The 25,149-nt window shown below is 41.2% G+C and overlaps 2 protein-coding genes across 2 annotated transcripts; one reads left to right on the plus strand and one right to left on the minus strand.

Moving 5' to 3' along the window:
* Positions 1-17,098: 17,098 nt before the first annotated feature.
* LOC105097676 (ribonuclease pancreatic) lies at positions 17,099-17,524 on the minus strand. Its single transcript, XM_064486368.1, has one exon. The coding sequence runs from the start codon at positions 17,522-17,524 to the stop codon at positions 17,099-17,101; it is 426 nt and encodes a 141-aa protein (XP_064342438.1).
* A 6,237-nt stretch (positions 17,525-23,761) lies between these two features.
* On the plus strand, positions 23,762-24,864 carry LOC105097632 (eosinophil cationic protein). The gene is made up of 2 exons (XM_010990209.3): positions 23,762-23,980; positions 24,205-24,864. The coding sequence occupies exon 2, from the start codon at positions 24,210-24,212 to the stop codon at positions 24,681-24,683; it is 474 nt and encodes a 157-aa protein (XP_010988511.1). The 5' UTR covers positions 23,762-23,980; positions 24,205-24,209; the 3' UTR covers positions 24,684-24,864.
* Positions 24,865-25,149: the final 285 nt, after the last annotated feature.

A 25,149-nucleotide genomic window follows, 5' to 3' on the forward strand; every position in this document is an offset into this window, starting at 1 on the left:
TTAGTCCAGAAACAGAGATACACAGAAAGGGAGAGGCAAGTTCTCACCTACCACCCCCATCCTCATCCTACTGAATTCGTGTCAAACACCAGCAAGGAGTGGATTTTTACCCTAATATGGATTTGGTGTGTTTTCACACAATACACAAACTCTTATCTTTCTATGAAAAGATTAAGTGTCCTCAGTGTATTTACAGATAAGGGGAGCTCAGAGGAAGACTCTTCCGATGTTTGTTGATTCCCAAATATCTTCAATTTAAAATAATCCTCATGCCATCATGACACATTCTGGAACTCTTCAGGGATTTATCAAATAAATAGTTATTTTAAGAAAAATTGGATCCAGGTTTCTCATTTAGGAGATGAGAGTTACAAATGTGGAAGACAAGAAAACTAGAAGAAACCATATGGTGTTGGAATGAAACTGGAGGTGACAGTGTGAAGTCATGGTTTTCAATTCTGATATAAAATAGAGATGTAAACGGGTGTGTGTGAATTTACATTTGTATATTCCCTTGATCCGCTCTTCCCTTGAAAGAGTCTGGGAATAGCAACACTTTAATAGTGACTAGCACACTTAGCACCCAGAACTTGGCTTTTAAATATCATACTCTTAAAAGAACCTTGGAGAAATGGCTCCGTGGGCTCCTTGAGGAAATGGCTGATCCCAGGGCTGGGGTGGGGAGCACAGAAGATAAGACTGGACCATCTTGTACCAGAAAACAAGAAAGTACCCAAAGAATGATGAGAACATGTCAAAAGGACACAGAAACCAATTGAAGAGGCTCCCAATGGCCAAATCTGTGACAATTTGAGCACCAGAGTAAATAATTATAGTAACAGATTATACAACCTATCAAAAAATGAGAAACCATGAGGCTACACAGATATAATAAATTAAGGAATAAACTGAGAGTTTGATGAGGAACAGGATATTTACATAGTTTCAAAGTACAGTCTCCCCCAATACTTACTAACCACAAAGGAGAAAAGAGTAACTACACCGGAGAAGCGTGGGTGACACTAACTTAATAAAGGATCAAAGTGGATAATGTAAGTTGAAAGGGCAAGTCTAAATGCCATGCGCCACCTATTAAAAACACAAGAAGAGCACAGTGTCACTTCCCTGATATTCCTATGAAAGACACACAACTTGAATTTAACCATGAGGAAACATCAGGCAAACCCAAATTGAGAGATACGCTGCAAAATAACCGTCAAAGTCATGAAAGGCAAGAAAAGGCTGAGGAATTGCTCCAGACTGAAGAAAAATAGAGACAGGACAACTAAAAGCAGCATGTTATTCGGAACTGAATGTTTTTGCTATAAAAATAGTAATATTGAGGCAATTAACAAAAACATGAATGCAACTCTAAGTATTAGATGGTAGTATTGACTAAAAATTGGCACTTGCCATCTGTCTCTACAAGGGCTGGATCACATTGGCACTTGGCATCTAACTCTGCTTGAACGAATTCATAAGCCGCTACAGCCACTGACCTCCAGCACTCCCTGAAAGGAGTTCAGGGTGGAGATCAGGAATGATCTGTGCTCTGGGAAAACTGGCTGAACAGGCCTTCAGAGAGTTAGATATTTTCAAGAGATTTTATGAGCCCAAATTCTTGCATCTCCTCATATCTGGAAAAGGACTAAAATCAGTAACAGTGACATCTGCCCTTTGTGACTAGCATCAAGCCTCTGCCTAAGGGTGTGCTTGACCGCACGTACCCCTTCACTAAAATCATACATAATACTGAGTTTTCCCCCTGCTTCTTCGAAGCAGTTCCTCAGAGCTACCTGAGATGCTGTCTCTTGATCTATAGTTCTCATTTTTCTACAAATAAAACTTAACCCACAACTCTCACGTTGTGTGATTTTATTTCAGTCGACAGTAGTAATGCACCAAGGTTCATTTCCTCATTTTGGTGTCTGTTCAAGGACTATGATTAAGTAGGAGAATGTCCTTGTTTGTATGAAATACACACTGGTGTATCTGGCAAAGGTTGCGGGGGTGATGGCCAGAGGTGGTGGGCGTCATGTCTTCAGTTTGGTTTGTGTCTCAGTTGGTTCAAGAAAAAGAAAGCTCTTGGAACTCTACTTGCACCTTTTATGTAAACTTGACATTTTTTTCAAAATTAAAAAAAAATTAAGAAATATATCCCAATGGGAAAGTCCAGACAGACAACTTCTAAATCTAAGAGGACCTGAGTCAAAATTTCTAATGCAAGTATATTGCCTAATATCCAAAGCCAGACATGAGAATGAACACAAGAAAGCCTGGGACAAAAGGGTATGAGTGGAGTAGTCTCAAGTAATCGCCTAAGATACTTGTGAGGACAGGCTGGGACCTGGGTGATCTGGCTGTTGAAGGGCCAGAGGAAGTGAAAACAGAAGAGAGGTAGATGGAGCCCAGAAACATTACAGTAATCACAAGAAACATTCCGAGCAGGGCTGTTAAAGATCTGATTTACAAGTTTAGACTTGAAATGAAAGGGATGATAAATAGCACTCAGCAAAGAGTCACATGAAAATCTCATGAGACTAATCTCTTCTTCCGCCTCGACAAGGTAGGAAATGCAGGGAATATTTTTGCATTTTTAGTTCAGCAGATAGAGTCTCTCAATACAATGGCTGCCTTCCCAACTGGCTAATCCAGACCTAGTGATGCTGTGACATGGGGCTGCCTCCTCAGACCTGTCTTGTTCACTGTATTTACAAATGACTTGGATGTTGCAGATACTAACTACTATATATAAAATAGATAAACAACGATGTATAGCACAGGGAACTACATTCAATATCTTGTAGTAACCTACAGTGAAAAAGAATATGAAAAGGAATATATGTATTTATATGTATGACTGAAACATTTTGCTGTACACCAGAAATTGACACAACATTGTAAACTAACTATACTTCAATTTAAAAAATGGGGGGAAAAATTTCATCACAGTAGCTGGCATGACAGACAGATGTCAGACAGGACAGAGAGAGAAAATAACACAGATGAGGGAAGAGCTCTCGCTAGGCTGAAGCAGCAGATAAAAGATGAAACTTCATAGGTATGAATTTTTTGTCCTTGGGAGCAGAAAACCAATTGTGCAAATACAGGACAGAGCACTTGCCCTAGAGTGAATCAGACAGAGCTCCTGCCCTCAGGGACCTTGCCGTCTAGTGGGAGATATAAACAAGTAAACAGGAAGTTAAAGCACTACCTGACAAAGACTATTAGTGCTAGAGAGCACAGAAGAGGAAAAGCAGTGGAAGTCTGACTCCTGCAGAATTCGGAAATGGTTCCCAGAGTAAGTCACAGCTGAGTGGGGACCGGAAAGACGAGTAGGAGTGAAGGAACTTTGAGGGAAAGCGTTTTGCAGGCAAATGTAGCAGCAAATCAAAGATGTGCAGATGAGGGAGGGCGTGGCTCATTGGGCCGTGAGAGCCCTGGAGGTGCCTGTCCGGCTGAGTCAGAGCCTAGAGGAGCTGCAGAAGACAGCAGGGAAGGGCCAGAAGCAATTATAGAAAATGATCTAGGGGAAATGATGATGACCTGAAAGGGAAAGAAAAGCAGTAGACAGTAAAAGAAATGAAAGTGGTGAAGTGTACAGAACTTGGTGACTGATTGGTTTCGGGCAATGAGGAAAGGGAGCCATGAAGTGGAACACCAGGATGACACTGGCCTGTGTGGCCGTTTAATTTTTCATTTAATACTCCCAGTAATGCTGAGACTGTTGGGCTGCACCCCACAGGCCTGCAAGCCCTGTACTTGTCCAACCTTAAGACCAAAGAAAGAGCCCAGAGTCAGTTACGGAGACAGCAGTGGCTTAGTGGATAGGGGGGTCTTACAAGTCCCAAGCAAGGTCGTGGAATGGCACCTCTTCTTGTGCAACCAACCGCAGGCAGGATACGGCAGCGGTCCGGTGGTGAGGAAGGTTACCACTTATAAGGGGAAATGACGTCAGATTGGCTCATCGGTTACCAGGGTAACCAGTAGAGAAGCATGACCCTTTGATAAACTATCACAGTGAAGACAGTTCTGATCTAAAGATTAGAATACTCACTAGCTGGGGCCTGGTGAAGTAAATGGAGGCATTTACTGATTAGGCTCTACGATGAAGAGGAAAGGTCGGTCATATGAGTGGGGTGTAGGTGAGGCAGGTCGAGCAGGGGGATGTACAGCGAGCAAGAGAACAGCCTTCTTGGGTGGCCTGGTCATACGAGATATGATGATAGACGCCATTATTATATCTACCGATGACCATAACTTGAAGCTAAGTAACTTGCCGGAGTTAACGCTAGAAAGTAATAGAATGATTTTCAAACCCAGATTAACAGCAATACAACAGACTGGGCATTTATTTTCACATATCAGGCATAAGACATGAATAAGAAATAAAACATTGTAAGATATCAATTCCTATTTAACCTCAAAAGTTTGTGACTACACCGTTTTGAGTTTCAAGTTTTGTCCATAGATGTCCAAAAGTGTTGATATTAAATGTTAGACCATAGCAACAAGAATCGTAAAACATCTTCTAGGTCCTCCTTTGTTACTAATGGAATGTCCAACAGCAGAGGAGGAGCGGAGTCCTCGGAAGTGATAACTCCAGGGATTCTCACTGAGGTGGCTCATTTACAAAACAAAGAACACAGGAGGAATATTCAGTATAATAAGAAAGATAGACTATGAACGCTTGTAAGATTATCTTCAGAGGAATGACAGACTGACAGCTGACTTCTCATCAGAGACTAAGGAAGCCAGAAAACAGAAGACTACTATGTTTAAAGTACTGAAAAAAAAATCATTGCCAACTGAGAATTATTTACCCCATCACTTAAAAAATAAGGTAAAATAAAGCCTTTTCAGACCAAAATAAATAAATAAATAAATAAATAAATAAATAAATAAATAAATAAATAAATACCACCCCAATGGAGTTATAACTAGCAACCTTTCACTAAAGGAAATTTCAAAGTATGTATTTCAGAGAAAGAGAAAATCTACCAAATGGAATTCTGAAATTCAGGGAGGAATTAAGAAACACTGCCGGGGGAAATAAGATGGAGAAGATTGTATAAAGGAAACAAAGGAGTGGATGAAGGTTGGAGGAAGAGGCGTCGAAACAGTGCAGCTGAAGGATGCCTTTGGATGCTCCCTTCTGTTTGGTACACAGAAGAGTAGCCAGGAAGAGGGAGGGAGCAGACCCAGAGCAGTAGCACGCCTTCAAGCCCTGTCCTGCCCTTTCTCCTAAACTCCCGTTAGGAAATACTTAATCCCTGTCAGGCAAGGCTGGTGGAGGGGGCAGGAGTTGGTAGCTGCCTTATTGTGAAGCTTCAAATCAGACCATTGCAAAGAATGTTTCAGAGCTGGATGCTAGTCAGCCAGCTCAGATGATTGGAGTTGTATACTTTATTCACTGGAAGAATAAAATCATTATTGACTTAAATTCTTGGGGAACAATGGAGTATTTGTTTAACATTTCTGAGCTGCTGCTGATTGCTCAAGTTCCAGAGAATGTCCTCTTCCAGAGAAAAGCATTTAAAATTAGATGGTGAGTAAAGAGTTGGGGGTAGAGGGGGGACGGTCTGAGGTTTGCAGTGAACTTTCACTGACCTTCCAGCTCCCTAGGTTGTGTTCCTTGTAATCCATCCATCCTGCCCAGTAGCTAGCCCTTGTCAGCCTGCTTCCTTGTCTGTTGTCATTTCAGAGTCTAAATCACTTCCTGCTCCTGATTCTAGGGCGCTTACTCTTCTTCATTTGCGACCTTGCAGAACATCGTGTAGTGAATAAAAGCGTGGGCTCTGGGGGTACGTAGACATGAATTTGAGCCCAGTGCCACAGTACCACCTAAGACTAATAACACTGCTGGTTATCTGTTGCTGCACTCCACACTTATTATTAAAATAACAGTATTTTATTCTCTCTTCTGATTTTTATGGTTTAAGTGTAAACCTTCAGTCTTATGCAGAGTATGGTAGGGGTGAGGGAAAAATTGCAAACACATCCCAAACTTTTTTAGTAGTCTTGTTTATTATAGTGATATGGGCAAGGCCATTCAAACTACTTTAGATGTATTATAAAAATGAACAAATGAGTACAATGGTTAATGTTGTGAAGAACCAGGATTCACACCATTGAAGAAGGGACATGGAATTACAGAACAAGGGGCTTGTAATCACAGAACAAGGGAAGGCAATGTAGGGGAGGAAGAAACTTTTTCCCCTACTCATTAAGGTTCAGTGACTGGGAACCTATAAGTCAAACAAATGATAAATTAACAAGGGAAAAACATAGATTTAATTGTGTACATACATACAACACCAAGAGTGAACCCTACTGTAAGCTGTGGACTCGGAGAGATTATGATGTATCTGTGTAGTTGCATCAGTTGTAACAAATGTCCCCCTCTGGTGAGGGATATTGACAGTGGGGGAGGCTATGCATGTGGCAGAGGGTAGGGGGTGATGGGTAGGGGAGTTGGTGGGCACAGGGGTATATGGGAACTCTCTACTTTCTGCTCAATTTTGCTGTGACTCTAAAACTGCTCAAAAAAATGAAGTCTATTTAGAAGGAAAAGTTAAAAAGGGAGATGCTGATTTCTTCAAAAATTTCAAAGCCCCAAAAGATAAAGGAAGTCTATGGAAATGTGACAGTTTAAAGGTGGCTAAAGAGACATGCAACTAAATGTGACACCTCCCACCAGGCTGGAACTGATACTAGAGGGAAATATGCTATTGAGGATATTATTGGGCCAATTGACAAATTTGCATACAAAACAGATTTGATAAAAGCATTGCATCAGTGTGAAATTAGATTTGTCTATTCACCATTGTCTGAAATTTCCTTTTGAATCTTTTGTCATTCCTGCTGCCTAGGGTGCTTTTGCCCAACCGCTTACGTCCTATCCACCTTCAAACTTCAACTCACTATCCCATGACCACCCACAGACTCGCCTGGCTGTTTCAGCCCTGAATAATCTAATCTTCCTCCAACTCACAGAACCTGTTTCTGCACCACTTACGTTATGTTTTTGTGGCCTTGAATTTTCAGTTGTCTTCCTATATAAATTTCGTTTCCAGCTAAATGGAAAGCAAACTAATACAGGGATGCTGTGTTACGCTTCCTTTTACCTCACTGGCCTCTCTTATGAGAGATGTTCACGGTAATGAACTTATTTGACAATGAGCTATCAAGCATCTACTATGCACTAGTCATTATTAACACCCAGATAGATGAGACACGATCCCGGCCCTCAAGGGACTTATGGTTCTATATGCAGAGCCAAAGTATAAATTAGAAGTTTTAAATGTGCAAACAACATAAAGAAAGGGATGAGAATTGTTCCGAGGAAGGCTCCACGGAGTAGCTGACACTTAAATTGAGATCTGAAATGTGTGTAGGTGTTCATAGGTGAACAGGTGGTAATATGGCACACAGATGAGAGAGTGTAGATGACATGGGAAAGGCTTCTGCATAACCTCCCAGCCTGTGCCTCCAGCCTTTTGCCTGAGTGGCGCAAGCCTCATGGGACACCATCCTCATGGCTGGAATGCACATGAAAGAGAGGCGCAGGTGGGTGACCTCAGGGGACTGAAGCCATTGCTGGAGACAGGAGGAGCTACGGGAGGCAGGGGCAGCTTCGGGGTTTGCCACAGGCAGAGAAATGAGAAGGAAGCCCTGATGTTAATCAGGAACACGTAGAAGCCTGTGAGACTGACAGGGTTCCGTGAACCCATCCTGAGAGCAAGGCACTTGGACAGGCTGTGCTTAGTGGCCATGTACCCAGAGAGGAGGGACTGGGTGCTCTCTGTATGGACAGACTGATTCAACCATGATAAATGGTGCCAATAAAGGAGGAAATTAGGTCCCTAAGAAAGAAGGGGGAAATCAAACAGAAGTTCTTTATTCTATCAGTGATCTTTCATTACCACTAATGTGCAGGATAATTGATTAATTTGGGGATTAGTCCAGCTCTTCCTCTTTTTTGGCAAAAGGAAAACTACATAAGGAACCAATGAAGCGAGATTCAACATTATCCTTAAGCAATCCAGTAGAGCATCTCACAGCCCTTCTCTGCAGCTCTATAATAATGGCCCTAAATCTCCACGTTTGCACTTTGAATGCCATTAATCTCTCTCTATTCTTAGCACTTACGATAAATTGACATCTGTACAGAATTTGTCATTGCTTAACACAGTTTGTTGTTGTGGCTGATGCTGTTCTTTCAATAAATACTCCTAATTACGGCTGCTGACATCAGAAGGCTTTGGGTGGCATTTCCAGGGAGAGCATCGCCCAGCCTCTCTGTCTAGTCATGAGGCTCATTACATCACTCCTTCCTCTGCAGGAGGAGCTCAGAACCTCAGAGACACTCATCTCAGTGTAGAGAGACAGCTGTTCACCTGAGATTTTGCTGCTTCTTCTGTTGCTTAAGTTGGAGCTTGCATAATTCCTCATGGTGAGCTCATTTCATTCAAATGATAGTCTGCAGTCAGTGCGCTCTCTTTCTTTAGGAAATTGGGAGTTTCCCTTGATTGTTTTCCTGAGGCTATGCTAACTCTATGACGGGAAATCCTGGGAGACTCCACTGCTGACTTTTCCACATGTTCCCTTTCCATCTCTTCATCATCACCTCACACCCACTCACTTCACCTCAGCCACACCACCTCTATAAGGCACCTAAAAGATGTCAAGCCTTTGCCAGCCTCAGGACTTTTGCACTTTCTTTTCTTTCTGCCTGAAGTGTTCTTTTATATGATACCAGGTTTCAGTTTAAATTTCTCCTCATCAGAGGTTCTTTCCTAACCACCCTGTCTATAGTCCTTGTCTAAGTCCCTTTAGTCCCACAGCCTGGGTGGCTTAAAAACAACAGAACTTGATTTCTCACAGTTCTGGAGGCTGGGAAGTCCAAGATCAAGGCACCAGCAGATTCGCTGTCTGGAGAGAGCCTGCTTCCTGGTTCAGAGATGGCTGTCTTTTTGTCATGTCCTCACGTGGTAGAAGGGGCCAGGGAGCTCTCTGGGATCTCTTTTATGTGAGTACTAATCTCATTCACAAGGGATCCACCCTTATGATCTAATCACCCCCAAAGACCTCCCACCTCCTAATGCCATCACATCTGGGGGTAGGATTTCAACATAGGAATTGGGGGAGTGGAAATATTAGGTCTATAGCAATTCTATTCTTTTCATCCACCAGTCCCTCTATCATATTGCCCTTACTTTTTCCTGTATAGTTATTATTATAATCTGTAATTATTTACTTCTTACTTATGTAACACTTTTCTGCCTCCACTAGAATGTATGTTTCAAAAGAGTAGGACCCTGCACTGTCTTTTTCAGAACTGAGTTCCAGTGCTTAACACATTTCCCACAGTTCTTGGCAAATAGTAGGCATTTAAATAATAGCTGATGAATGAATGAATGAATAGTGAAAATTACCCTCCATTAACTCTCTGGCAAGTTATTTTGCAGTTAACTTTTATCAGTCTTATAGAATCAATGTAATCCTTGATTAAAACTTGATCAAGGCTTCTGATTGTATAGGACAAGAACAACTATTTACGGTGTTCTCTTGCTAAACTAAAGACAGGTACTTGAAAGGCAGGGATCATATCTAATTCACATAAACATAATAGCGTGCATGTGTCCCACAACTATGGTGATTCAAACCATTCACTAATAGGTGGGACTAACAGAGGTTTTTTCAATTATTAGTAGACCTTACTAAGCATGGTGGCTTTAGAAGTCTTTCTGAGTTCTCCTTATAGCCCTATGATCAGCCCTGCCGCCTCCACCCCACCACACACACACTTTAATGTGCTGATACATTCCTCACCCTAAAAGAGGTTAGGTCAACATGCATTTTCTAGGGGGAAAAGAGCCTTATCTTTTACTTGTTCAGAAGGAAAGGAAGACACCGAAACTCTGATTGGAGAAGTGAAGATTATACACTCACCCTTTATCTAAGACTCGATCTGGGGCAAGCATTTTATTCTAGAACTTTCCTTGGAAGGGAAATGCTAAAGAGAAGAATGAGAGAGGATATCTGTTGGGGGTTCCCAGAAAGGAAAAGATAGGAGCCCCGGCTTCAGTGCCTGAGAAGTTGCTTCTTCCACCAGGTGGCTCAGTGGCAGGGACCGCAGGCAGGCAGGCTGCGCTGCGTGGCATGTTACTACCTGTGTGTTTACCACACTTAACTCAGGTCTTTGTCTTTCCTTTGCTAGTAAAGATAGTTTCCAAAATGCCAAATGGATTTTCTACTCAGCCTGAGGTCTGTGGGGGTTAATGTGGGAGAGAGAAAATGAGACAGAGGTAAATGAAAACCTGGGGCAGAGTTCACAGGTCTCAAGCTTCAACCTGGAAGAATTTTTTTTTAGGGAAGTGATTCTTTTGTACTTCTAATGATAAATAGACTTAAAACGTTACCAGGTTGGAATTATATTTTAAATTGTTGCGTTCTAAGTTACTGAAAATCATATACATATATATATATATATTTTTTTTTTTTTAACATTTTCTGCATCAAGCACCCCTATTCAGAGAAAGTCCCCTTTGACCATCCTTCCCTGGATGGCTCCTATCTGTAGATAGAGGCCCATACAGCTGTGGAAGCTTGAGGAGAGGCTTTCTGGGAGGCAAGGGGAGAGCTCAGTGGGAGAGTGCCTGCCTAGCACGCATGAGGTCCTGGGCTCAATCCTCAGTACCTCCATCAAATAAATAAGTAAACCTAATTACTGTCCCTCCAAAAAAAAACAAAAAAACAAAAAACAAAACCTAAAAAAAGAATTTAAAAAACTAAGGATAAAGAGAAGAAAAAGAAGCTTTCTGGACTTGGAATGCTCACTAGCATCAGGGAAGAGATGCACATCAAAGAAGAAAGTTTGCACAAAATTTCACATGGGCTAGCTTCATTCTACAACTTCATTCACAAGCCCCCACGGTTCAGACTCTTCCCATCATTCCAACAAACACCATCTCAGAAGAAGCATAAGACCTTCATCAAGAGAAGAGTGGAGGGTAAGCTAGCGTGCTTCTCCTGGAGAAAGGGCCACAAGAATCTGCTTCATGTTATTTTTGTAGGTCCTTGTGCATGACTTTTCCGTCAGCATTTGAAAGCTCCTATCTGGCAAGGCTCTTGTGATCTATGGGCACCATCAGTTCTGTTTAGAACCGTGTGTCCTCCCTGTTTTCAGGTTCACTGCCTAGTGTGACATCCAGATTACCCTGACACTTAAGAGCAAGCATGAGAAGGTAAAGACTTCCAGCACCCAAAGGAGATCACAAAATATTTCAAGAGCATTTTCCAAAGTTTATCAGGAGTCATGGGGAAAAGGGTTTCCAGAGCCCAGACATTTGGGGATAAAAAGCAAAGTAAAGTTAAATAGAATTAAAAGAGAGCTTTTCATGTTCTAACATGAAAATATTTTAGAACCAACTATGATAAACAGACATCTTAAACCTTTCTTAATCCATAGAAACTACAGTTTCTCCCCAGCAGAGCATCCAGTAAGACTAGTGTTCCTGCAGTACTGGTTTTCTAAGAAACAAGGCGATTAGAGATTCTTACAAGTCACTGACAGGAGAATGAAAAGGAAAAGAAAGAAAAGTCAAAGGGAGAAATAGTTTTATTGACTTTTACCTCCTCTGAATGGCCTTAGCAATGGTTTTAATTATTCTTTTTAAAAATAATTAATTATTCTGTAACCATTAACTAACGCGAATCAGTTAAATTGCTCAATCCCTTTCTCTCCCCTTCAAGCACCTTGTGGAAGCTTTGTTCTTGAAATACTGATCATCTAAGATAATGGGGAATTAAAGACCTTTGAGATACACTATCCAGAAGAAGAGAAGAAATGCAAACCAAATGGATGTGATGGTTCCATTATAACTCCCCTGGATGGGTCTACTGACTTTTTAAGACAGCCCTCTGTAAAGCTCTCTTAATCGTAGTAGCTGTGCATTAATGTGGTTTGGAATCAAACATTGCGTCATAGTTCCCAGAGGATTCGTTAGGATACCTAAGATACAGATGCATTTGCCAGCTCTCCCTCTGTCATGTCTCTATTTGACTATTGGTCACATGGAAACCCCTGAGATAAGCCACTGAGTAAAAGGAGCAGCTGGATTTTGTCAGGATATACCAAGCTGGCTAAAGGGCTGGTTCCCAAGGAAAGGGGCTAGGAATCCAGAGTAAAATGTCTGGTTGATTCAGACTGATGTCAGAATTCTAGAAGAACCAACCCACTGGGAGCGCAGGAACTCCTGGGGGTTCCAAGCACTGGCTGACACTCTAAGTCAGGTGTGAGCCATGGTAATGTTTGCAGTAAACTGTGGTGAGAAGGCTCCAGTTGGCAGCTGGAGGGTCTGGGAAACAGGAGCCAGCTCTGATGGGGAGAGCACTGGTGAGACATTTGAATCTCTGGGCTTGCAGGCATGGCTCCAGTCCTAGAGGACAACCAGAGTTCAAAGCAGGAAACACAGGCAGATGATCACTGAGATACAGAACAGAAAGATAACATAAAATTGATAGAATATTCTGACTTACATATTTAATAACTTTGAGCAAACTCACTGTGCTGGGTCAGATGTACAACACATCCCTCCCTTCATCAATCAAACATTTCTAAGCATGGTCTCTATGCCCGGTGACGGGGGTTCAAAGAGACACCCAGTCCTAGGGAGCCCCCATGTCCTTTGGACTCAACTCAGGAGATGTGGCCAGCCATCTGTCTCCATGCACCACCAGGTCCAAATAGTAGGATTTCCTTTTTAAGGCTGAATAATACTCTATTGTGTGTATATGAACATTCTGCTTGTTTCCGTATCTTGGCCATTGTGAATAATGCTGCAGTGAACAATGGGCAGGCAGATACCTCTTGGATATGTTGACTTCAACTCTTTTGGATATATATTCAGAGGGGGATTGTTGAATCATATTTTAAATTTTTTGTGGAACTTCCATACTGTTTTCCACAGTGGCTGCACCATTTTATGTTCCTACTAACAGAGTACAGGGGTTCCAATTTCTTTGTGTGTGTGTGTGTGTGTGTGTGTGTGTGTGTGTGTGTGTGTATTTTTTTAGTCAGTTTACAATGTTGTATCAATTTCTGGTGTACAGCACAATGCTTCAGTCATACATAAGCATACATATATTCATTTTCATATTCTTCTTCAACATAAGTTACTACAAGATACCGGATATAGTCCCCTGTGCTATACAGCAGGAACTTGTTGTTGGGGGTTCCAATTTCTCCACAACTTCTTCAGCACTTGCTATCTCTTAGCTTTTCGATAACAGCCATTCTAACAGGTGTGAAGTAATATCTCAGGACCTGTTGGCCACTTGTATGTCTTCTTTGGAGTAATGTCTATTCAAGTCTTTTGCCCATTTAAAACTTAGATTTATTATTATTATTATTATTATTATTATTATTATTATTGTTATTGTTATTGTTATTATTGCTATTGAGTTGTCAGAGTTCCTTATATATTTTGGAAATTAACCTCTTATCAGATATATAGAAAGAAAGAAGTAAAATTATCTGTTTGCAGATGGCATGATCTTATATGTAGAAAACCCTAAACACTCCACAAAAAGAAAAAACTGCTACCACTAATAAATTCAGTGAAGTTGCAAAATGCAAAATCAACATATGAAACTCAGTTGCATTTCTATACACTAACAACAAACTATCAGAAAAGGAAATTAAGAAAACAGTCCCACTTACAGTAGCACTAAAAAGAATAAAATACTTAGGAATAAACCTAACTAAGGAGGTGAAAGACTTGTACACTGAAAACCATAACATGCTGATTTAAAAATTAAAGCAGATACAACTAAATGGAAGACATCATCCTGTGTTCATGAATTGGAAGAATTAATACTGTTAAACTGTCCATACTATCCAAAGTGATCTATATATTCAATACTGTCTTTATCAAAATCTTGAGCAAAGATTGAGCAATGAAAGAAAGAAGTATGGAAGATAGCAAAGAATATTTAATATATGGATGATGGGAATTCCTGAAGGTAAAACACCCCCAAAGATGGAAACAAATACTAAAAGCTATAATTCAATAAAACAACTGAAGTTTTAAAAAGAGATTTGCAAGTGCAAATTGAAAGTGAATACCGCATAACTGGGAATATCGATGTAAAACAACCAATACCAAGATGTAGTTTAGTGAAATGATGAAATTAATGAATAAGAAAAAAATCATTTGGGCAGCTAGAAATAAAGAAATGTGACTTATATGGAAAAGAAATTTCAGATATCCAAGGAGAGAAATTTTAAACAAGAATTTTATTTTTAATTTGGAGGCAGTTTTACTATTTGACATTTATAAGAAGGGTAAATAAATTATGTTATTGGGGCTTCTGCCTTAGAAAATAAACATATTCCTTCGTGGAGAACAAAATGCGGTATTTTAGAGTTATAACTCAAAATTTCCAAAGCTTTTTCCACTCACTATTCCCAGGAGTTACGCATACTGTCATGTAATTACAACTTCCAATGTCTTCATTTTTGTGTGGGTTCCTATTTCCACCTGGTGTCCTTTTTCCTCTGCCTGAAGGACTTCCTTCTTCATTAAAGATTATGAAGCTTTTCATATATGAAGATTATAACGATTACTATAAAAAATTAAAAGCTAATTCCTTTAGCTCTTGTATGTCTGAAATAGTCCGTTTAATAAATCTAATAAAACAGGCATTTCTCATAAGTTTTATCAATTTTAAAAGGTACAAATAAAATGTCAGAATAGAAATAAGATGTAAAAACAGATGCTGCAAATATTTTAAAAGAATGTGATTAATTTTGTGCCAATATATTGAAACACTTCAGATGAAATGGATAAATTCCTACAGAAAACAAAAACAACCTGTCAAAGTTATCTCAAGAAGATCTAAGAATATCACTTATGTGTGGAATCTAAAACATAATACAGACAAATGTATATGCAAAACAGAAACAGACTTGCAGATATAGAAAACAAACTTGTGGTTACTACCGAGGTGAAAAGGAAAGAGGTAAGTACAAATTAAGGGTATGGAATAAACAGATTCCAACTACTATGTATAAAATAGACAAGCAACAAGGATGTACTGTACAGCACAGCGAATTGTAGCCATTATCATGTAGTAACCTACAATGGAGTGTGATCTGCAAAATACTGAATCACTATACTGCACACCTAAAACTAATATAATATTGTAAATCAAGTATACTTCAATTAAAAAAGAACTAGAAAACTCAGCATATCTGTAATTGTTAAAAAAAATTGAAACAGAAGTTAAAAATAGTCTCAAAGAAAATGTCAGGGCCAGACAGCCTTACAGATGAGTTCAGTAAATAATAAAATAACATATAATTCCAATTACAGAAAATAGAGAAGGAATATTCCTCAACTCATTTCTGAAGGCTAATATATAATCTGGATACCAAAATCAAACATGGTAATAGCAAAAAAAGAAATTTCAGACCAATTTCATTCATAAACATAAATGCAAAAACAAAAAATCCTTAAATATTAGCAAACTAAATTCAGTTATGTAAAAAAAGATAATTTAGCTTAACTGAAATGAGTTTATACCAAAGTTGGTTTAATATCTAAAATCAGTTACTACAATTCACCCCATTTATGAATTAGGAGAGAAATACTATATAATTATATCATTAGATGCAGAAAAAAAATCAATAAGATTCACAATCCACTCAAGAGTGGAAACCAAGAGTAGAAGGGAAGAAAGCTTTTTTGTCCTTTAAATAGGAATCTACCAAAACTCCACAGCACCAGCGGGTCTACCACAACGGCCCTTTAAAGATTTATTGGAAGCACTTTTATAGCAAGCATTAGGCTAAGTGCTGAAGGTCACAAATAAGGACAACACGGCTACAGCTCCTGGCATCAGGGGAAAGATGAAAGTTAAGAGTCCCAATTTTGTCACCATTGTTGCAGGAGAGTAAAATCCCCACACCGGTTTACTCCATGGGCACTTGGCCAGTCAGTCAATGGATAGCTGCCCTAAGAGTCAGGTGCCCTCTTTTGATTCAAAGCCCTGCCATCATTTTGATGGAGTCTCCGAGTAGAGAATTCGGTCACCTATGGCTGCTCCCTCTTGTGGGTAGAAAAACTTCCTTCAGAAGGGAATGGATTCCAAGAAAGAAATAGGCTCATTTCCAGCGCAGCCAAACTGCAAAGCTTACAACACAAGAAGGTGCTCTGCACATATCTCACGCCCTTTCATTCATACCTGCGATGCTAAGAGTGTGAATCTGAAGGTGGCTTGTTAATACTAAAGAGCACGAAAGCATGAATGTTTTGGTAAACTCAGAAATCTGGTCTTTGAAAGTTGGTTGTATTTATGCTGGCTGAATTTTCTGTTTATTCATCTATTGTCTTCCAGCCGCGTGACGGTAATTAAGAAACTTCCAACCCATTTCCCGCTGTCTTAAGGGGAACCCAGGAAGACGTTCTACTCTCCGCTTGGCCAAGGGGATTCAGGTGGCGCAGCGCCCCCTGCGGGCCGGTGCGGGAGACGCGGAGGGGACCACGAGGTGTAGAGTCACCCGCTCTGCCACCTCTCCTCCGGGTAGCTGCTCCTTCCGGTGCCGTGCTCTGCGCATCAGGGCCTTGTTTCTATTAAGGAAATTAAGGACATCTCTCTGGGGATTTGGGTGTCGTCCCAAATCCCCTCCGCAGGAGCCCATTGGGGAGAAAGGAGCTGAAGGTCCAGCTGGAGGACCCTGCGAACCAGGCGAGAGTTCTTATTGGAGAAGCTCGTGGGTAAATCAACGGCTTGTGTAGTTGCTAGATGGGAGCAAGGCTTTTCCAGAATAGAAGCCCCTTGAGAGGGCTTTATTCTCTGACATCCCCATCCCCACCTTGTCTTGCATCCAAAAAACCGACACCGTGTCAAAAGTGCGGGGTGGGCTGTGGAGTTAGCGTTAGGGGAGAGGCTGTAAGAGAGATGACTGAAAACAGTAAGCGAGCCTTACACCAGAGAAGAAGCACTTACATGGAAGACTTTGACAAAGTCTCAAAGACTTAAAGATGTAGGGTGCAATTCCTTGGCATTACATGTCAGGGCTGGGAGGAGCCTAGCCGTCCAGATGAACAGGTTCCCCCTCCTCACAGCCCACACGGATGGGCCTGGTGGAGTCCTTCTTGTGGTAGTGGCAGTAGGGGGGCCGGGTCCCTGCTCTGGCAAAGCAGTCGGTGACACTGACGTCGTGAGTACTGTTGTGGCAGCTGCGCAAGGAGCGGCTGCTGGTGCAGGGCACTGCTGGAGTGTTACAGAAGGCTGCTACGGTGGCCAGGTCTTCGTGAATAAAGGTGTTGATCTGCTTGCACTTATCCCTGTGGATCAGCCACCGTCGCCTCATCATCACGTCACAGTATCGGTGGTGTCCCCCAGGGACCCATGATGCGGGACTGTCTATATGTCGTCTTGAGAAGGGCAGGCCTGGAGTGAAGACAGTTTGCTCCAGGAAGAAGAGGAGAAGAAGGGTCCATGTCAGATTCATGTTCCCTGTGAAAGCAGGTCAAGGAAGAGTGGGGTCAGGGAGTGGGCCAAGGTCCCCTTCCCCCAGGATTCTTACTTCTAAGAACTCTTGGTCCAAACACTTAGTGTCTCCTCTGCCCTCTACCTACACTTATTCTTCTTGTAGTCATGGCAACTGCTGTTCTTCCATCCTCCTTCCAACTCACATCCCTTCTTTTTCTCTGGATAAGATGTGAGGAGAGAGGATTTGCCAATAAAGGAGGTGCCTACCACCCCCTCACCCTTTATGAGCCTGTCATACAAAGGTATTTTCAAACTCCAAAGCTGTTCTTGCCCCTTTCTTGAGCAGTTAACCTAAAAACTGACATCTCTAAAGTGTTTGCCTCTATCAGCCTGTGAGTGAGGCAGTTGTCTCTGCCAGACTCTTTCTACAATGGGTGAGCCCCGAAGGGAACTGACAAATCCATATGCCTCGCATCTTAGAAAATATTTCTGCTTCCTTAAATACATATGCCTGTTTTAAACACAGTTAAAAAGAAAACAGGAGAATCTACAACAAAAGGAGGCAAGGATATACAATGGAGAAAAGACAGTCACTTCAATGAGTGATGCTGGGAAAATTGGACAGCTACATCTAAAAGAATGAAATTAGAGCATTTTCTAACACCATATACAAAAATAAAGTCAAAATTTATTAAAGACCTAAATATAAGACCGGATAGTATTAAACTCCTAGAGGACAACAAGGGCAGAGCACTCTTTGACATAAATTGCAGTAATATTTTTTCTAACCAGATCCTGGAGTAATGGAAATAAAAGCAAAAATAAATACATGGGATCTAGTCAACAAAACAAAAAGACAACCTACAGAATGGGAGAAAATATTTGCAAATGATGTGATCAACAAGGGACTAATTTCCAAAATATACAAACAGCTCATACACCTTAATATCAAAAAAACAAGCAACCCAATCCAAAAACGGGCAGAAGACCTAAATAGACATTTCTCCAAAGAAGACATCCAGATGGCCAACAAGCACATGTAAAGGTGCTCAACATCACTAATGTCAGAGAAATGCAAATCAAAACGACAATGAGATATCACCTCACACCAGTCAGAATGGCCATCACTAAAAAGTCCACAAATGATAAATGCTGAAGAGAGTGTGGAGAAAAGGGAACCCTCCTACACTGTTGGTGGGAATGTAAATTGGTGCAGCCACTATAGAGGACAGTATGGAGATTCCTCAAAAAACTAAAAATAGACTTACCATATGATCCAGCAATCCCACTCCTGGGTGTATATCTGGAGGAAAATATAATTTGAAAAGACACATGTACCCCAATGTTCACAGCGGCACTATTTACAATAGCCAAGACATAGAAACAACCCAAATGTTTATCAGTAGATGATTGGATAAAGAAGTATGTGGAAAACTACTCAGTCATAAAAAAAGAATAGAATAATGCCATTTGCAGCAGCATGGATGGACCTAGAGATTATCATATTAAATGAAGTAAGTCAGAAAGAGAAAGAAAAATACCATATGATATCACTTATATATGGATTTTTTTAAAAAAAAAAGGACACAAATGAACTTTTCTACAAAACAGAAACAGACTCACAGACATAGAGAATAAACATGGTTACCAGGGAGGAAAGGGGGTAGGAAGGGATAAATTGGGAATTTAAAATTTGCACCTCTTGGGGAGTGATAGACATGTTAGTTATCTTGCTTGTGGTGGTGGCTTCATTGGTGTACACATCTATCAAAACTCATCAGATTGTTCATCTCAAATATGGAATTTACCGTACAAGAATCATACCATAATAAAGGTGTTTTTAAAGAGTCTACAAATAATAAATGCTGGAGAGGGTGTAGAGAAAAAGGACCTCTCCTACACTGTTAGTGGGAATATAAATTTGTGCAGCCACTATGGAGGACAGTATGGAAGTTCCCTAAAAAACTGAAAATGGATTTATCATATGACCCAGCAATCCCACTCCTGAGCATATATCTGAAGAAAACTATAATCTGAAAAGACACATGCACCCCAATGTTTATCGCAGCACTATTTACAATAGCCAAGACATGGAGACAGCCTAAATGACCATCAACAGATGACGGGATAAAGATGTGGTATACATATATAATAGAATATTATTCAGCCATAAAAAATTATGAAATAATGCCATTTGCAGCAACATGGATGGACCTAGACATTATCATATTAAGTGAAGTAAGTCAGACAGAGAAAGACAAATATCGTATGATATCACTTATCTGTGGAATCTAAAAAAATGCGACGGACAAGGGACTAATTTCCAAAACTACTCAGCCATAGAAAAGAATGAAATAATGCCATTTGCAGCAACAGATACACGTTACTATATATAAAATAGATGAACAACAAGGACCTACTGTATAGCACAGGGAAGTGTATTCAACATCTTGTAATAACTATAATGGAAAAGAATATGAAAAGAAAATACATATGTGTGTGTATGTATAATCAAATCACTTTGCTGTACACCTGAAACTAATGTTGTAAATCAAATACACTTCAATAAAAAGTAAAATTAAAAAACTGTAATAAATTCCAAAAAAAAAGGTGCATTTCAATTCTACAGGAGCAAACTTCATGTTTCCCCTACATTTTTCTCTGCCTCAGAATAAAGATTCCCAGCTCATCCATGTGTAGGGCTGGGCATCGGGAAACTTCCCTACGGGTGCCCAGGGAATCTAAGTAAAGATTGAGTGTCAGGTTCCTACCTCTGGCTCTAATATTCTGGCTCCTTTTTTGAATACCTGGGAGTCCAAGGGAAGGGTTTTTGCAGAGCAGGTGACGTCCACAGAGATAGCTACGTCCCTTTCAGCGGTGGATATTCCTAGCAGAAATGGATCCTCCGTTGCCTTCCATCCTTTCTCTAATCCTGTAGGAATCACATTGCGGATATTTTCTCCCCAGACCTTAGGGTGAAGGCCACAAAGGAAACTCTCAGGTCTGTCAATGATCTTAAACAGATTAAGGACTGATTTCTTGTTTACTATTTCACACCTAGAGTGTTTACCAGCATCACACAGAGTGCCTATGACATCACCACAAATATAAAGAAAGAGACCTGCAGTTTGGTGCCTGTCTGTCCCAAGCTTGCTATTGGAGGTGGGCAAGTCACCTCATCCTACTGCTCACCACTAAATCGAAGGTTTAGACTAAAGATGTCTTTCAGCTCAGTCATTCTCCGTCACTCACTCTAGCCTAATTAAGCATTACTTGTGTGTATGAGTCCGTGTGTGATTTTCTGTGTGTACATTTTGGTTTATACATGTTGAGGTAAGAGATCTCAGTGAACGCCTCCACATGCTCAATATGCGATGGGTCAATTTCACTTGAATGCAGTTTTCCAATTTCTCAGGGAACACTTTGTACCATCCCTCTACAGACTTACCCCTCCATAATCCCATCCGAGCTCTCTTACTCCCCTCTCCAGGGAGGGGAAGAACTTGTTATAAAAGTGAGAAAGAGAAGGGTCCCTTCCTTTTTCATGTCAAAAATGTGATCAAAGGGATCAAGTCCTGCTTTTGTTCAGTAGTCTTTGAGGGAGATAAGGGGGTGCTCCCATGCAAGAAGTCAGGTCTGGGGCCACCTTGCTGACTCCAAGAGACCAGGGAGAGCCCAGCACATCAAATGTTTTTTGAACTTAGGTTAGCTGAATCTCACTCCATTTGCTGCAGTTAACTTGAACCATGTTATTGCAATGGTCTGTGTGCGTTGCTGGTCCCACAGACATCTGCTGCATTAGGAAGCCGTGCGTAGGTAGGTTCGGGCAGTTGGCATCTATCACCCTATCAGCAGGGTAAGAACAGACATTGCAAGAATACCCCGGGCTGAAGAAATTGCAGCCGTTGGACATCATGCTTTTGCACATAGGCTCTGTAAAAAGAGATACTGATCAACCCTGAGACCAGTGTTCTCAACAGTAGTTTTTACCACAAATGCAGAAGTTTTTGTCTGGCTCGGTATCTTACGATGTTCCTAGATTTCAAAAAATGATTTGATGATACTAGGGCTAAATTCTGGCTTTTCCTCTGAGGGAGTATGGATCAGGTCCAGAAACGTGCCACTAAACTGGGCTGCAAGGGAAGCCATGCGAACAAAATAACAGAATGAGCCCAAGAGAAGTGGCTTTTGTCTATTCAAGACAAAATCACACTGAAGTTACACTGTATTTTGATTAACATAGGCTTATATTCATTCCTGCTTCATATCAAGAAGTCCTCTCCGAAAGGTCTTAAATATTAAACTAGGTCATTTGTACTAGACCTGTAGACAAAGAAGGGAAGTTAAAAATGTGTAGTGGGAGACAAATATCATATGATGTGACTTATATGTGGAATCTTAAAAAAAAGATACAAATTTTATTTACAAACCAGAAATAGACTCTTGGACATAGAAAACAAACTGTAGTTACCAGGAGGAATAGATTGAGAGTCTGGGACTGATGGATACGCACTGTTATATGTGAAGTGGACAGGCAGCAAGGGCTTCCATACAGCGCAGGGAACTATATTCAGTTTTTTTTATAACAAGCTGTAATGGAAAAGAAACTGGAAAAATATGTATGTATGTATATATATGTATGACTGAACTGCTTTGCTGTACACCTGAAACTAACGTAAATTGGCTGCACTTCAATCAAAAATAATAATAAAAGAAAATGCATAGAGGAAACTTATGGATGAACCCGTCAGGAAAATCATAGAAGGCATACTCCGAGTACAATTTTAAAGGTGGAACATGATTGCAGATTGGGCATGATATTGTGGGGGTCACTTCTCAGGACACTTGTAACAAGCCTGCTAGGCAGTATCTGAGTGAACAGACAGGACGTGATAAGGAGGTAGGAGTAGAGTCCGTGAAAACCTCTGAACTATCGCCGCCTTCAACAGAGGCGGCGGCCGCTCAGCTCCAGTTGATCCCTTGTGGCACTGGGGACTCAGTGCACTAACCGACATCTCCCGATTTTTAAAGATAAGACAGATATGCAAAGTTTTACGTGAACTATCCCAATTTGAAGTGTTAATATCCAAAACCCAATATTACAAGTGGCACTGTGTATGGTGACTAAGAACAGGTTTTCAAGCCAGATGCAGCGCCTGTGACCGCAGTGTATGATTTTTAGTTCACGGTACAGACACTTGAGTAGGAGTCCTTCTACTCAGTGTGGTTGTCGGCATCGCAGAAGGGTTAAACTACATCTAATTCATTTTTACATCCTCATCTCCTATGAAAATGCTTTCCACAAAATAGACATTAAAAAAAACTTGCTTCCTGATAAAAGATATTAATGCATTGCAGAGGGGAGAGGGTAGGTATTGCTCAGTGGTAGGGTGCATGCCTAGCATGCATGAGGTCATGGGTTCAATCCCCAGTAACTCCAGTTAAATAAAAAAAGTAATAATAAATAAGTAAACTAATTACCTCCCCCAGGAAAAATAAAAACAAGCAAATAAGGATACAAAGTCCTATCCATTAATGTTCATTTTATAAATTAAAAAAATGTTTTTCCTTTTAACACCAAGAAATGAAATCTACTGGGAGATAAATGACAATTCTAGGGCAGACTGTTTTCTAGAAAATAACACAGACTGAAAAGAACACTAGGAATGCTAGCTCCAGGTTGGAATCCTTTACATGACACCATGTTCATTCTCTGGCTGATTTTACAGAAAGACTTTCCTCTGGGCGTTTTGGGGTTATGTTACTTCACAGGAAGTGAAGGCAAAACCAGGCAGGGTGAAAACAAGAGAAAATGAATTCAATGGATGGGGAGCAGAAAAAACATTGACAACAACAGTAACAGAAACTCACAGATACATCACAAATGCCTTTACTTACTTACAGGATTTTGAGCAGTGAGAAATTCAGAGCTCAAGTTTTCAGCACAGGGAGGTGATGAGATAAAGAACATTTGGGTGAGAGGGAACCAAGGTTACTAAAATGAAAAGGGGACCTGGGTTCCTCCTGCCCAAACAACTCTCCCTGGCTCGGTTTGTTCTGAGTACTGAGCCTCCCTTTATGTACTTCAGTCTTTCAGTGTCTTGCCCCAAGTTGAGTTATAAAATCTATGGCCACTCTGCAGTCAATGGCATTTTTCATTTAGGAAGTCCAGACCCAGTGGCAGAGCTCTGCCCTGCCCAGGATGCCTGGAATTAGGTTTGTTACAACAGAAGCAGCAGTGGTGCTGTCCTCGGGTATGCAGTGATCGGCACACGGCAAAACAAAGAAGCTCATCGCGTAAGTGGGCCATGGGCCAGTCTGTAGATTTCTTCATATCCTGGACTCAAAACCTTCCTGGTTCTGCCGGCCCCACCCACAGAGGCTGCTCTATATCTCTAGTCCCAAGGATCGGGGGAGACTCGCTGCCTTTGAGCACCAGGACCACCAGCACCAGGAGCCAGAGCATAGAGACTGGGTAAGACAGTGAGCCCTAGAGCTGGGACGGGATGGACAGCAATGGGGCAGCAACTGTGGGAGTGGTGAGCTGGAGTTAGTGCCCAGGACACGAGGCAGACTTTGGGGAGCAGAGGGGCGAGGAGATAGAACCCCACAGTGACAGCAGGGGACCGTGCAGGGTGAGAGATGGGTGAAGTGTGTTATTGCTGGACTGGAATGCAAAAGATACTCTTCTTTTCACAGGAAACATGGTTCCGACACAGCAAGACTCCCGGCTTTGTCCCCTTTTGCTACTGGGGCTCTTGGGAATGGTGATCTCACTCCATGCCCCACCCGCTAATTTAACCAGGGCTCAGTGGTTTGAGATTCAGCACATAAATATGGCGCACTCTCAGTGTGATCCTGCAATGCAGGTAGTTAACAGTTATAGAGGGGTATGCAAAGATAAAAATACTTTTCTCCATACAACGTTTGCTCAGGTAGCTCATGTTTGTACCACTAAAAATGTAGCTTGCCGAAATCGACGGATGAATTGTCATAAGAGCCCAGGTCGAGTGCCTTTAACCTTCTGCAACCTCACAAAAATTGAATCGAATTACACAAAATGCAAGTATAGTCAGATGAAGATGCAGATGATCTACATTGTTGCCTGTGAGCAAAGATCACCGCAGGACAATGCCACGTACTCGTTGGTTCCAGTTCACTTGGATAACATCATCTAAACTTTGGGTCAGCACTTTTGGTCATGCTCTTCTGCCAGGCTCCACGGTCACAGCCATGGTCCCATCCCACTATCTGCCCCAGATATCAGCATCGGTCCTCATCGCACCAACCCCAGCCCCTTTTAAGCTTTGCTGAGCTGAAGCTCCTTGTGCACCGTGCAATAAATGTTACAGAATCACCTACATGGCTCTGTGTGTCTTCTTGCTCCCTTCTGCTGTCATGTCGTTACATTCAGATCTAGAGACTTCCTCTTCTTCTAATAAGAGATTTGTGGGAAATAGACATGAGGATAAAAGGCTCCTTGTGTCATGAATTTGTGCAGACTTTTCCTTCTCTTAAGTCAAGAAGCGAAGGCTTCCCGCCATGGCTGCCTATTTCGATACCAGGAGGCAAGGAGACCCCCCAGTAAGTAGAAAAAAATATATCTGATTCTGACTTAAGAATCATAAATATTATTATACAAGT

The sequence above is a fragment of the Camelus dromedarius genome, chromosome 5, assembly GCF_036321535.1.
Source record: "Camelus dromedarius isolate mCamDro1 chromosome 5, mCamDro1.pat, whole genome shotgun sequence".
Lineage (NCBI taxonomy): Eukaryota > Metazoa > Chordata > Mammalia > Artiodactyla > Camelidae > Camelus > Camelus dromedarius.